This window comes from Delphinus delphis, chromosome 5 (genome assembly GCF_949987515.2).
Source record: "Delphinus delphis chromosome 5, mDelDel1.2, whole genome shotgun sequence".
In the NCBI taxonomy this organism is placed as follows: domain Eukaryota; kingdom Metazoa; phylum Chordata; class Mammalia; order Artiodactyla; family Delphinidae; genus Delphinus; species Delphinus delphis.
This window is the reverse complement of record NC_082687.1, coordinates 92395784-92409900: the sequence shown is the minus strand read 5'-3', so window position 1 is coordinate 92409900 and position 14117 is coordinate 92395784. Positions and strand designations below refer to the sequence as shown.

General features: G+C 34.8%; 1 protein-coding gene across 2 annotated transcripts in view; it reads left to right on the top strand.

Annotated features, from left to right (window-relative positions):
- Nucleotides 1-14117, top strand: part of SLIT2 (slit guidance ligand 2) — a 380715-nt gene that overhangs the window by 13196 nt on the left and 353402 nt on the right. For both annotated transcript variants that reach the window (XM_060012751.2, XM_060012750.2), the window contains exon 4: nucleotides 2020-2091. In XM_060012751.2, the coding sequence (XP_059868734.1) occupies nucleotides 2020-2091 (72 nt within the window). The remainder of the gene's footprint in view (nucleotides 1-2019; nucleotides 2092-14117) is intronic.

Genomic DNA, 14117 nt, shown 5'->3' with positions numbered 1-14117 from the left:
TCAAATACTATGGGCATATGGAGACACAGGCAAGGGAGGAATCAACTTTAGGAGAATCAGGGGAATTACACAGAGGATGTAAGAAAGTACCATTTGGAGAAAAGGGAAAGCTCTGTACAGAGAGTTGCCTGTGCAGGGGCTGGGGACCTGAAGGAGCGTGCTTGTTTTGGCTGGAGAATCATGGACGATGTTTGTTAGTCCAGTGGTTTGGATCAGATTATGAAAGCACATCTCTGTCATTTCAAAAATTGCAATTGCCTATTTGGACAATGGGGAGTCTTCCCTAGACAAATTCTTATTAGCCCTGTTGTGAATACTTGTAATCTATTTTTTCAGACAAAATATAACAAGGTCATCATTAAGTTATATTTTATTGAAAATGTTTAATAGTAGACTCTGGAAGTACTCTTTCCTCAGATCCATGCCTGGCAAAGAAAAAAAAAAAAGCTTTTGGTTTCACTTTACAGTTAACCTTGTTAAGTGCTTTATTCATCAAAATTAGTGTAGGTGAAAAGTAAGTCCACCCTTTCACTACTGATTTTACTATTTTCCCTCTGATTGTCTCAGCATACGTTTTTATGAGCAAACATTTTATTAAATGCTGAGAGTATTTCTATAGATGACCAACTTCTTAATAATATGAGTTATGTAGCAAAAGATGGTAAGCGTAGCTATCATTGCCTCATGGCGTTTTAGAGTTGGAAGAAGTTCTGAAGTTCACCTTGTCCAACTTTTCACTTAATGCAGAATTTCTTTTTATTACATCCGTTGCAGGGGAAAAAATGCATAGCCTCTGCTTGAATATATGTGGAGTAAGGAGTTGAGAGCTTCCTAAAGCCGATCATCCCATTTCTTAATATCTTTTATACTTAGAAAGGTCTTCCTTATGATCTGCTTTCTTGAGTTATAATTACTAGTGCTATTCCTGCCCTCTAGAGACTAAATAACTGTAATTCTGCTCCCATCTGATGACCGTTTAAATATCTCATCATATTTAAAAGGGGGCAAGATTGATATGCCCTCTTTTCCTGCCACCTTAACATTTATCTTTACCACAAGAAACACCTCAAGTTTCTTCAGTGTGATGTTAGTTTCTGGACGTCCTTACTCTCCTCTAGAGCTATAGCAGCTTATAAATCATTTAAGTGTGCATTTTACATTAGCTTGTCATCATTTTATTTAAATTTGGGAAAAGTAGAGAGGATAGATATTTATTTTTACTGAAATGTTAAATTGTACACTTAAAACGAATGAGATTGGGATATGAGTACATGAAGGCCAGATTTTGCCACTCTTTAGTTAGTGTGCATAGTCCAAAAGAGCTTAGTTATGTAGTACCGGGGCTTAAATTGAGTTAGAGTTGCAATCAAGTTCTTTTCTAAAATATTTAAAACATCCCAATATCAGTTAAACATTAAGAAAACATTACTTAAACATTTTTGCCCTCATTGTTAGTTATAACTCAGCCTCATTCAGTTAAGAGTCAAGAACAGTGGATTGAGGTTTTCTTGTGATTTTGCCTAGAGGTAGAAACCATGCTGACACTTTCTTATACATTTATCTGAAACTAAATGAAAAGCTAAAAAAAATGAAATTTCCACCTCCCCTCAGTACCTTGGCTGAAAATTTAGGTCATTTGGGACAGCGTATGAATTATTTTAGGGCACCATTTAATATGGTATTTCTGCTGTATGTTGAACTTGCCTAACCTAGACACCAGAGTCTGAGTCCAGAAATCCTGTTTCATTGCATCTGTGCTGGTTGACTGATGTTGCAGGGGATGTGAATTTAGAGTTTAGGCCCCAGTAATCATCATCTGAGTAAGCACAATGGAAAATTGCTTTAAAGAGTCATGTAACAAAAGGTGTAACCAACTTCTGATTTTCAATGCTTGAATTCTCTTGAATGTCGTTTCATTCTTTCCTGAAATACAGGATGAGGCATGACACTACCCAATCACAGTCTCATTGTTGGGTACTTTCTATGTAACATATGCTTTGTTTTTGTTTTTCTCAAAAGGCGTTTAAACAGAAATCACCTTCAGCTGTTTCCTGAGTTGCTGTTTCTTGGGACTTCGAAGCTATACAGACTGTAAGTAGACAGAAATAGTTATTGTTGCTTTGGGCAGTACCTCGCGTTTTATTAAATGTATTTTGGATCTGTTTCCTTATGCTTTCCTGGAATCTATTCATCTATTCATCCGTAGATTAATGGATTAAAAGTTTGCCTTTCTTTCTTTTCTTCTTTTCGCTCTCTTTTCTTTTTTGTTTTTTTGGAAATTTATGATTGGTTTTCCAGTAGTTCCAGTTCTTTTATTTGGTTAGCATTTACTGATTCGTGTATATGTTATTGTAATTGTATTATTCTTTTTTGGTCCTGATGGGGAGATTTACCAGACTTCTTTATGGAAACTTTTGATTAAGTTCTGAAGGGGAAGATTGCCACTGCACTTCCTCTTCAGAGGAAGTTGGCAGTGTTTTCTTGTAAAGTTGAGGTTTTTAATGTCAGCTTTTTTGATATTGTTTCTGTATTCACATAGTGTTTATTAGTCTGGAAATATTATTATAAGGTATTTAAAGAGGACTGTAAATTTCCTCTTAAATGTTCCTTTTAAAGCCAGAATTCCAAACTGTGCAATATGAACGACTGTAAGGGTTTCATATCAAATACGTCATTGACTGTTAACAGAAGTACTTTGGAAGGAGCGTAATGTGAGTTTTAGGCAGAATCGCTTTTTCTTTCCTGGAATGCTTGTTCACTGACCTAATGTGCATAGTGAAAATATACTTTTGAAAGCTTTTAAAATTAGATTTTCAGCCATATGAATGATTTTGTGCAGATGGGAGATAAGCTACAAAGTGTTGGAAAAATAAATAACAATGATTATTGATGTTTGTGGATGTTGTGAAAAATCGTTGGGATATATAGAATAAATTGCTCAGCCTGGCTCCCACCTGGATGGTGGGGAAAGTCCCATATGGTCATGCTTGTGGGGTAAGTGAAGAGATTGCTTTTTCTGAACTTGACTTTGTAGCCACGGCTTCGTGGTAGCCTACTAGTTCAATATTGTTGTTATGAATTCCAGAAGTAGGAAGGCCCTCTTCTCACAGCCCTCCCCCGACATTGTATCTCAGTTAGGCTCTGTGTTAGGTCCTCCTGACACCTTAGCTGACTACAGAGAGAATTTTCTCAGCAGGTGAAGGTGGAGCCAGCTACATACCAGGTCTTCTCTCTAGAGTTCTTTCCTGATTATGTTCCTCTAAGGATAGCCAAAGTCACCTAGCAGTATTTCTCCTCTGCGTTGTGTTCCCTGCTGGTTAATTGACCCAATTTAAGTAAATTTAAAAGAATCAAATAAAGAAACCTTGAGACCGCCTTTTTAACAAGAATTCTCTAAGGACTATTTTTACCAAGGAAACTAGATGTAGGCTGTTATGAAAATTATATGTATGAATATAAATTGATACTTGTATTTAATTATTTGTGCTTAGTTTGCAAGAAGGGCTACAGAGATGGTTTTAATAGATTCTACTTTCTGCTTTAACTTTTTTGATTGAGGGGATTTTGTAGAATTGATTTCAAAGCTAGTATACATGGAGTGCTATTAAATTACTACTTTGCTCACAATGTGCATATAAAAACAATCCACGTTGTCTAGAAAATTTTCTGTTTCCTATGTAGCTGTGAAAATATAATTTAAATGGAATGACTGTTATAGCTAGAATTAAAATTATTAAGCTGAAGAGAGGAAAATATAGGAAGTAACTTTAACACTGTCTCTGAGAAACTAGAATGTTTGATTTTTAGTCTGGAAGTACTTGGATTAATTTTCTTAGAGGGATTCAGGTGGTATAATCTAGTGCAGAATCACTTATCAGCAAATTATATTCTGTTCAATATTTTGCCCCCTTTTACAATGTCATATAATGGACCAAGGGATTTTCCATTATGTTTTGTTATGATTTTATAACTTTATGAAGCTGCTGTATGAAAGAAGATGACTCGGAATCCTTGTGTGAGTTAAAGAAACAACCCATAAAACTATAAGGCAACATTTTCTAGTTAATTAAAAGCATGTTAACAAGTGGGGCCATAGGCAGCTAGAAAATGTGTTCAGAGTCATGTTGTGCCTGTTTGGCTCAAAGGATTTCCCCTGGGGAGTAATGGAAGATAAAATTTTGTTTCTGATGTGGGACTAGTTGCAAGAGGGACTTGAAAGCTTTGATTTCCTGAAGTTACAGCTTGATGGCTTAGTGTTCAGTACTGATTGTGACTTGACACCTGACATAGACACTGGATACACATGGAAACATAGAGGTGTAATTTTTTTCTGCGTCAGGAAAAAGGAATCTTCTTTTGAGTTGAGGCACTGTTCTCTCACCTGAATTAGACCTAGTGGATTGTTAGCAATGATCTTTCTCTTAAGAGGAAAGTTATAAGCTACATGTAACCAGTTTTTTATGATGGTGATCACTAACTGACTAAACAACCACCATTAAGAGTATTTAATAAATAAAGGAACAAAAGCTTGTGAAGCTAGCTGCCTGTCTAGTTTAATTTCCAAGAGGAAGGATGCAAGTTCAGGTATTCTTCATATGATACAGGTGCCTACTAGCTAACTGGAAACAACTGTTCTAACAGATGGAAAAATATGCACAAATCTACGTACAAAAATGTCCTTTAAAATGTTCATTTAAAAATGAACTTTTCTTTCACAAGAAGGATAAGTGACCAAACAAAAGATACAGAATTTTGGACAAACAACAGGACAATATGTTGTGACAGGGAAAAGTCGACTGGTAGCTGTATTTGCATATCAAATGATCTACAGTTGCCCTACTGTATAATTCAGTAGAGCCATACACATCTAGAATTCATGAAAGAAACAAATTTAGATTTATTTTCTCTTTATAAATTGATGCATAATGCTAATTCGTACCTCTGGTTCTTTTCCTAACTTATTTTATCTTTTACCCTTTCTTAATACTATTGTTTCCTGATACATAATCAATGAAAAAGTTTACTTGTTTTACTATATAGTTCATACACTGATGTTTGACTTTTATCATTGTTTGCTTAGATTAAATCTAAGCAACCTGGACATTATACAGATTTTCTTTGTGCCTCTGTAATGAATAATCGCCATTTGACTCTTGGCTGAAAATGAGATGCCAGGTGAAGAAGCACACATGCTTTTTAAAAAAAACTCTAAATGCAGTATAAAAGAAAAAGAGGGTACACTGTATATGAATTATGATTCGACACGGTTGGTTGCTGCTAGCGGCCAAATATGCTTTTCCTTTGCTGTCTGCTCCAATTTCTCTTTGGACGGGTTGAGAGAGCACTCCATGTTCAGGTCAAGATGTTTGCTCAGAAATAGTAGTACAGTTGCAGCTGTGTTTGTTGGAGCAGGAGACTAGTTTAAATAGCATTACCATTTATCCAGTCCATTAACAGAACTCTGTAAAATAATACCAACTCTGCATAAACTACAGGACAGTGTAATAAAATTACAAGCGCTTGTTGACAGATGGAAAGTGTAAGTAAAGAAAAAAGAAAAGTAAAGGGCCATAGGTTGGAGGTTAAGAGACAGCACATAGTTTTCTTAGCTTATGTAGATACTCTGTCCTCCCCCTTTGCTCCTCCTCCAAAACTGAGGTTGCACTTTTATTATCAGTTTAAGAGTGGAGAACATGATTTTCAGAACAATTAGGAGCTGGTTAACGGACAGAAATTTCAGTGACTTTTGAAATGGTCGATTATGATTGAAATTTATGAGTAGCTTATACAGATGTTCCTGAAAAACATAACCTTAAAGGTGACTTACCAGCTAGAGTTTGCAGCCACTCATCTGGGCTCATTAGAGAGGAATTTCATTGCTAGTACTGTGGTTAAGCATTCCGTTACAAATATTTGTTTTGTGGTTTTCAGTTTATTTCTTTGAGTATTATATATTTACCCAGACTTCTAACATAAGCTTAAGTAGCCAAACCACGTTGCAGAAACTCATTTTTCACTTGTATCTACTGAAACAAAGCAAAACTAACAAACAAAAACAAATACATAGGTCCCAGTGATTCATTTTTTTACTTCTTTAAATAAAAAGTCTTTATTTCTGGTTAACAAGTGGTGTTTCCCTAGAGACCTTTGGAGCCACTAAATTATCTAACATTATAAGTAGTATTTTTAAAGCCAGGCACTCTTTTTATGGCCTAGTGACTCCTTACCTGAGACAAATAAATTTTGAGCGCTTAATTCAATTGGTCAGATCACAATTCCTTTGCTGTTGGATAGGATCTCAGATTCTCCAGATACTCTTTGATAATAATTATTGGGAATATTTAAGAGGAAGACTTAATTTCTATTATGGTAAAAATTGATTTGTGAAACATAACAAATATATAGTGAAGCTGTCCTTATTTCCGTTTCTCATAGAAGGAGCCTTAGCTTTTGATTTTGCTTTTTAATAGTTACAAGGGTAACACATGCTTATATTAAAAAGGTTTAGGGGACTTCCCTGGCAGTCCAGTGGTTAAGCCTCTGCACTTCCACTGCAGGGGACTCAGGTTCGATCCCTGGTTGGTGAACTAAGATCCCACATGCCTCGTGGCCAAGAAAAAAAAAAAAAAGGTTTAGACAGTTCAGAAAAAGAGAAAAGTAAGTGGGGATAGAAATTATTCATGATCTCACCATTCAGATATAACCGCTAGTATACTTGACAATTATTAGTAGATTAGTTTTCTTTTTCTTTTAATTATGCTATAAATGCTGGTATACATGCATTACAAAAACATTTTTTTTAGTATCCCCAGGGTTTAGTATAAGGCTTGACCTTTAGAAAGCTCTCAGTGTTTGATGTATTGAATTAAATCTCCATTGGGCTCAGGGTTTGTAACTTGAATGAGCAAATAGTAACACTGGGAAGGTAGTATGAATAATGGGGAACCAAATTAAATTTAAAGGGTACCTTGGCTAATTAAACGTTTGTCCCCTTAGGTTTTCTAAACATTGAAGCGTATCGGTAGACACTGAAAAATCAAAATGATCCATTTTCCACCTAAGCAAAATATACCTTAATACTGCACTTATATAAAACTAACCTCCCCCCTCCCCCAGTTCTCTGATGCCAATTAAGTGTCAGGATTCTTGGATTCAAGGATAAAAGCAGAAGAGAGCCATGGTGCCTGTGTCAGAATTCCTCTTGAATTAATTTCTGCCAGCTCTGATTAAAGTGTGGGCTCCTTAGAGGTGTCAGGTGTGCAGTTTCCTGCTTCATTTTACTCTTGGTCTGTTTGGCCCCTGCCACAGTAAATCCGACAGTGGTAGTGCAGGAATTGCAGGTTATAGTTGCCAAGGTTACTGTGGTCCCACCAGATCGACATCATTAATCATCCAGGGAGCTGCCATGATAGCTGCCGCTGATCTCTGTTGCCGAGACTGCTAGAGAGCTTCAGGTGCGGAGAAGAAAAGTTGTTCGGAGGTGGTTTGTCTGTGTCATCATTTGATGCAAGGATACACTATTTGTATTGTTAATACTGATACCTTGCTAAGGGGAACAGATTGACTCTTTATCTTTGAAAACAAAGACTTCATATGAGAGATAACACTTAGGAAGGTGTTAACTGTCAGTGATTAAAACCTCAAGTCCCTTATTATTTATTAAGTAACTTATTAATTACTTATTATTACTGAGCCCAAGGGACTCTGATCTTGCCACTTAAAAAAACAGATATATGAGGAGTATTTCATTGAAAGAGATTACTGTTATATAACCGAAGGTTTGTTTTTAAATAGGTAGACAAAACACTTCATAGACTGATATCTGGACACACTTCAGAGTAGCCATTACCACTTGCCACGAAAAAAAATTAGCCAAGCCATTGAATAGGACTTTTGTTTATAAATCAACATGCAATCGTATGATTTAGAAGTTATAAAAGCAGTGAAGATTAAGACTGTATTTGAGATTTTTGCCAGGCCTCCTGTGGGTAGTTTTTACTTTAAAGGGATCACTAATAAAAGACTTGTTACTGGAGAACGTCAGAAATCGGCAAGTTTCTACTATTGCCAAGCCACCAACTAGACTTTTTGAGTGTGAAATTCACAGCATAGTTCCTGGCAGAGGAAAGTCAAGTGCAGAAAGGTCTTTCCCACTCAAGTGTACTAGTTTAAATAGTTGCTTTCCCAAATGTAAATGTTTCTGTTTCCACCAGCAAATATTCATGGTTAGCCAACTTGAATTTGGCGAATCCTGTGATAGGTGCAGGGGAGAAAAACTGGCATGGTGTGTGGCCCTCTGTAATATGGGACATTTGTTGACCTCAACCATTGCTAACATCTGACCTGTAATATGTAAATTAAAGCCTACAATGTTCATGGAGACTGTGTTTTTTTTGAAAGATGAGTTTAAGTATATGGTTCTCATGTCAAAAAGATATTATTCAATACACATCATCAGGGAATATTTTAAAATTTGACTATAAAACATAAAATTGCCACTGCCATCTCAAGATTACAATTTGGGGACTGAAGTTTATATAAATATTAATTCTAGGAACAAGTGTCCATAGTGTGTTAGTTCTAATGAACTAATTTTAATGTGTTTACATTATGTTTTAAGACACTGAAATCAATTTATTTTATGAGAGGTTGCATAAAATACTAGTGTTTAAATGCCTACTCAGGTATTAGTAGCTTTGCTATCTTTGTCAATCAATGGATACCTCTGGAGATAAGGTTCCTTATCTGTAAAATGGGGATGATATTTACCTCCTGGGAATATTTCAATTCACAAGATAAATTCTGTATTCAAAAGAACATTGTCAACTTTCCAGTATGATAGAAATGATGCTTGTAGGATTATCATCCTCTCATTGCAAAATAGCATGAAATAATAGTCACAGATGTCCTTGCAAGTTGCCCACAGTCAGCAAATCTCCCAGTTCTCTTTCACGTCTCTCTTACATTTATTCTCAGTGTAATAACACATACATAAGCATAACCACATTAATTTTTTAACACTGCAAATTAGCATAAAATGTGCATTTGCATCATTCCAATTCTCCTTACTTGGCAACACAAGTTACATTAAGGCCAGAATGTTTTTAATGAGATCTCTTACCCACTCCCAGTTGATGATTCATATAATTTTAAAACTCTTATATAAAATGAATCAAGGATAGAAAAAGAGGCTGTGATTCAGGAACTATTTATGTTAGTCCACATATTAAATTGTCGTTTTAATGATGTGTTGTCTTGAATAACAAAATGAAGGAAAAATATGAATTAGTTAGAAAATGCTGAGTAAACTCCATAAGGTATAGGTAAACTATATTGAAAGTTATTCAGAAGATTTACGTTGTGTTGCTAAAGAACATTTTTATTACTAAGATTTCAGTTTTAAAAACAATATAAACGAATTAATTCATTGAACTTATAATATACAAATATGATTTGATCTGTGGAACATCCTGCCACCTTTACATAAGCTGCATGTGTGGTTTTCAGTGCATTTTTAGACTAAACATTTTGTCAAAATGCAGTTCAAATTGCAAACTGTTTAGCACTTTGGATTTAAACAATGATTGATAATGAGATAGCTTTGAGCCTGAAGTTATTTTTATTTTGTCTGTTTTTATCATAACTCCAATACTTTTTATATGTACATAAGCTTTGCAGTCAGATGAATGTGTATATGTCCTCTTCATTACCTGTTACCCACAACCAAGTTATTTGCTATCAAGGAATTATTTATAGAGGGTTAACCTTAAAACATTTGATAAATTGTGATATAAGAAACTTAGGGCAAGAGTTTAAGAAAGCCTAAACTCTAGAGAAGGAAGCAATGAAGAGTAAAAAGTCCAGTCTTTGGCAATACCCATGGTCTAGGGTACAACATGGCTGTGTGAAATGTTATTAAGAGAACATCTGTGCCTCTTGAAATGTCCCCCAAATGAATGTGAACAGCTAAGTATGGCAACTTGATTTAAGTGTTTTATAAAAAAGATGTAAAGAAAAGAGAAATAAATAAGTCTGGAAACAGAATGGAAAAAGATAGCTTTGCCCCCTCATGATAGGTTTCTTCTACTAGTGAAAGATTAAAGCTTGAAGTATGTGAATAGCTGAGAATAGCACAGAGAAAGGTTGATTGCTTCCCCTCCAACAGTTCCAACTGATTGAAAAAAGCCTAAAGTTTTGTTTGTTCTATGTCTTAAACCATCAGAATTCTCTTTTAGGACCAGAGGAATGCTCTGGAGGAAAAGAATCCAAGGATAAAAAGTCATTGCAAGCCAACAATTGTTCCTAATCCTCACAAAATGCTGGAGAAATTAAATTTATTCTTTATTGCTCAAAGTGTTACCTAGGTCACTGGGCGATGGGAAAATTGCACTGGAAGTAGAGTAGGCGCAAGCTTTGTTTTGTGTCTAGATGCTTAACCTTAGACACGACAAGGCATCTTAGAGTGTGGTGGGAACTTGGTTCAGAGCATTAACACCAAGACTTTTATTACCCAGGATTTATAATAGGCTGTGCTGTCAGGAGATGAAAATGTTGTGTTTACATTGCAGTGTTAAATGATCATTTAATTAACACCTAAGGAAAAAAAAAGTTGTGAAATTCTTAGCAGCTTTTACTGTTGGTTTCCTGGGAGGTTTTAATATCCGAGTTTCATTGAGATTTCTTTTTGTTAGTAGAGACACAAAAGACATTATACACTTTTTAAGGAAGACAAACAGTTTAACCTTGACCCTTTTTTTCCTAAAATATTAATTTAAATTACATTTTAAATCTGGTGTGCTTATTTAAAAGGTTTCTAGATTCGTATCTCAAAAGTATGTCTTAATTAAACACTATTTCTATGTAAACATCTGGCATTTAAATGTTATTTAATTTACATTCTAAACTTTCTGCTGTAAAACATTTGAAATTGCCAATTAATTTACCTTAGGTGTAATATACTTACAGTATTAACTATATGAATTTTACATCTTTTAAACTACCACTATAGTTACATTGTTTTAAGAATAAGGGTCAAAATAGGTAAACATTGTCAAATGATTCTAGGGGCGGGGGTCGGGGGTTGAGGTACATTGTTATTATATTATCATCATCATTATGTAATTAGAGATCATTATTCTCATATGATGCAAGAAGTTGATACATAGACAATAGGAAGAATGATGCCATTAATATGAAAATTCAGATTTACTTCATTAATTGCTAAAAGATTTGATGCTATCAAATGCTTTCACTTATTCCTGATCTTTTATAAAAACAATTCCCTAAGATAGAGTGGTCTTGAGACAAATTGATAATATTTGGAAAATATAATATGTACTGCCAAGGGTAGCCGCATACTCAGTAACACTGTCTTTTTCTAAAAGAATTATTAAAAAATTTATATCTGTTACTCTTCTCATTTTATCTAGGTATGCAACTTCATATTTTAATATATGAAATATTAAAAAATATTTGTTGTTACTTGCTGTTAAAGTAAAATCTTTCTTAATTTTCCAGAAATGATTATACCATTATAGTGTAGTTTTTGTAAGTACACTATTTTTATTCATATTGCAACTAAACATGTTTATTCCCATTTTTTTTTAAGTTTAAATTCAAATGCCTCAGGATAAAACCTGCTTTCTGTATTATTCATGGTAAAAGAGTGCAAGGAGGCTTGAATGTTATTAAAATCTCTTAATAGAACACTACCAAATGTAAAATAGATAGCTAGTGGGAAACAGCCACATAGCACAGGGAGATCAGCTCGGTGCTTTGTGTCCACCTATAGGGGTGGGATAGGGAGGGTGGGAGGGAGACGCAAGAGGGAGGAGATATGGGAACATATGTATATATATAGCTGATTCACTTTGTTATACAGCAGAAACTAACACACCATTGTAAAGCAATTATACTCCAATTAAGATGTTAAAAAAAAAATCTCTTGCCCTGCTTTGAACCAAGAATTATATTTTCATTCACAAAATACTACTCAGCATTACATAGCCACTTTGTACAACGTTATATGCTCTCCTTACTTCTATCAAGTTTCAGCATTTCTCTAAAACTTTTCTCTTTTTTTCTTAACCCACGTGATTTTTTTTCTTCCCAAAGCTGTTTCTCCATCCAGAGTCTAGTAACAAAACCCCCAAGTAGGAATATTGCTTTAAATGTTATCTCCTTTACACACATACCCACATTTTGATTGAGGTAGTTATAAGACACAAAATGCTCAAAAGTTAAAAGGTATGAAAGAGAGAGAGGAGTGACGATATCTGGTTACTTAACATACTGGATAACTAGTATATTCTAAACGATGTAGTTCTTTATACCAATTGAAATTCCAAGCCAACTAGGTGCTGTGTGCAGGTGTGTATGTGTGTGTGTGTGTGTGTGTACACGCGCACGTGCACATGTGTGTGTATAGTTGGAGATGGGGATACTGAGAGCTAGGGAAACAAATATTTTGTGAATGTTCAAAAATGTTTGAAGAATAAATAGGTAGGGAAATTATAGGAAATTTCATTTAACAAATAAATTTGTTGCTTTTACACTAAGAAAGCAACGATATGCTCTTATATGAGAAAAAGTCAGTGTTAAAATTTTATGCATTAATTATTTGGAATCTCTAAGTAGAAACCAAGGGGAAAGATTTCAGGATTTATTTTAGATAAAGTCTCCAGGTTTGCCTCTTAAAAATAGTAATAACTATTCTAAATACAAACAATTACACTGTAACAAATATGTTTGATAGTTATTCTATTAAAACCACTGCTTATAAGAGATTGGGAGATATAATATCTAGAAATACTCTAGTCCACTCTGCGGGGATTAGGTAGTTAAAATTAACTTCCCTTTTGCGTAAAACTCTTTTGCCTGACTTTCAATCCCCACGACAATCTAGTTCTGCTTTAGACTTTAACTTTCTCATGGCTGTCACAGCATATATGCTATGTTCCAGGCGAGCACATTTTCCTGTTACTGATTGGAAATTCCCAGCACATTTCTGGACTCCTTCCTTGCTTCCAATTTGGAGTAGCCTAGTCTGCCATCCTCATGTAAGCCTCACCTCCTCTATCAAACCTTTCTCAACTGCTTTCGTTACCTCCAAATGATCATTAATTATAATGTAGTGGTTCTGAGTACAGACTGTTGACTCAGACTGCCAAAATTTGAATCACTTAATGGGTAAACTTGGGAATGTCACTCAATTTCCTGCCCTGTGCCCCAGTTTTCCTTCTTGTAAAACGAGGATGATAGTTAGAACTTACCTCATGGAGGTGTTGTGTAGAATAAATTATTCACTAAATGAACAAAGCTTAGTATGATGCTTGACAATAGTAAGTGCTAAGTATTTTTTGTTTTTTATTATATGGGCTACCATGATTATTATCTGTCTCATACAATGTGCTGTTCGGTATTATTTTCTATTCAAAACATGTGTTAACTTTGCCAAGACTCCTGTCTTACATTTGTCTTTGTTTTACATACAGCATCTAGCCTAGTGCAGGCTGATTAATAAATACTTTCCAACTGAATGCTTGATGGAACTCCGCCTGAAAAAGACACTAACAATAGTTTGAATTAGGAATGAAATATATGTCATGTGGATCAGAAGTCAAAAGACATACTAGTTGTATTCCTAACTCTGCTGGTCACTAGCTGCAGATGCTAAGTAAAGGTACTTGATTTGAGGACCAGTTTCTTGGCTTATAAAAGTATTTGGTAGTTCATATAAGAGAGAGACAAGAATTCAGCATAACGTCTCCTGGTCTTTAGGGAATGTGCAAACATAACTGAGGGAAGAAGAGGAAATAAAAATGTATCAAAGATTTGCTCTAGCTCTTTTTCAAAAATGTATAGGGAACTCTTCACGGGACTTGCAAGAACTATAATGGTGGAATTATTCATGGTGATAAACCAGGAATAAGATGATGAGATTGTGAATGAATGATTTTGTTCTCTTTCCTATTCGCAGTTTAAAAAATAAAAGCAGTTTCTGTATGAGATAAATATAACCTGCTTACATTTTGCATGGCTTTGCTATTAAATGTAAATTGTTTGAAGACTTAGGTTAAAAAAAAAAACAATTGAAGGAGATTTGGGAGATTTGATGG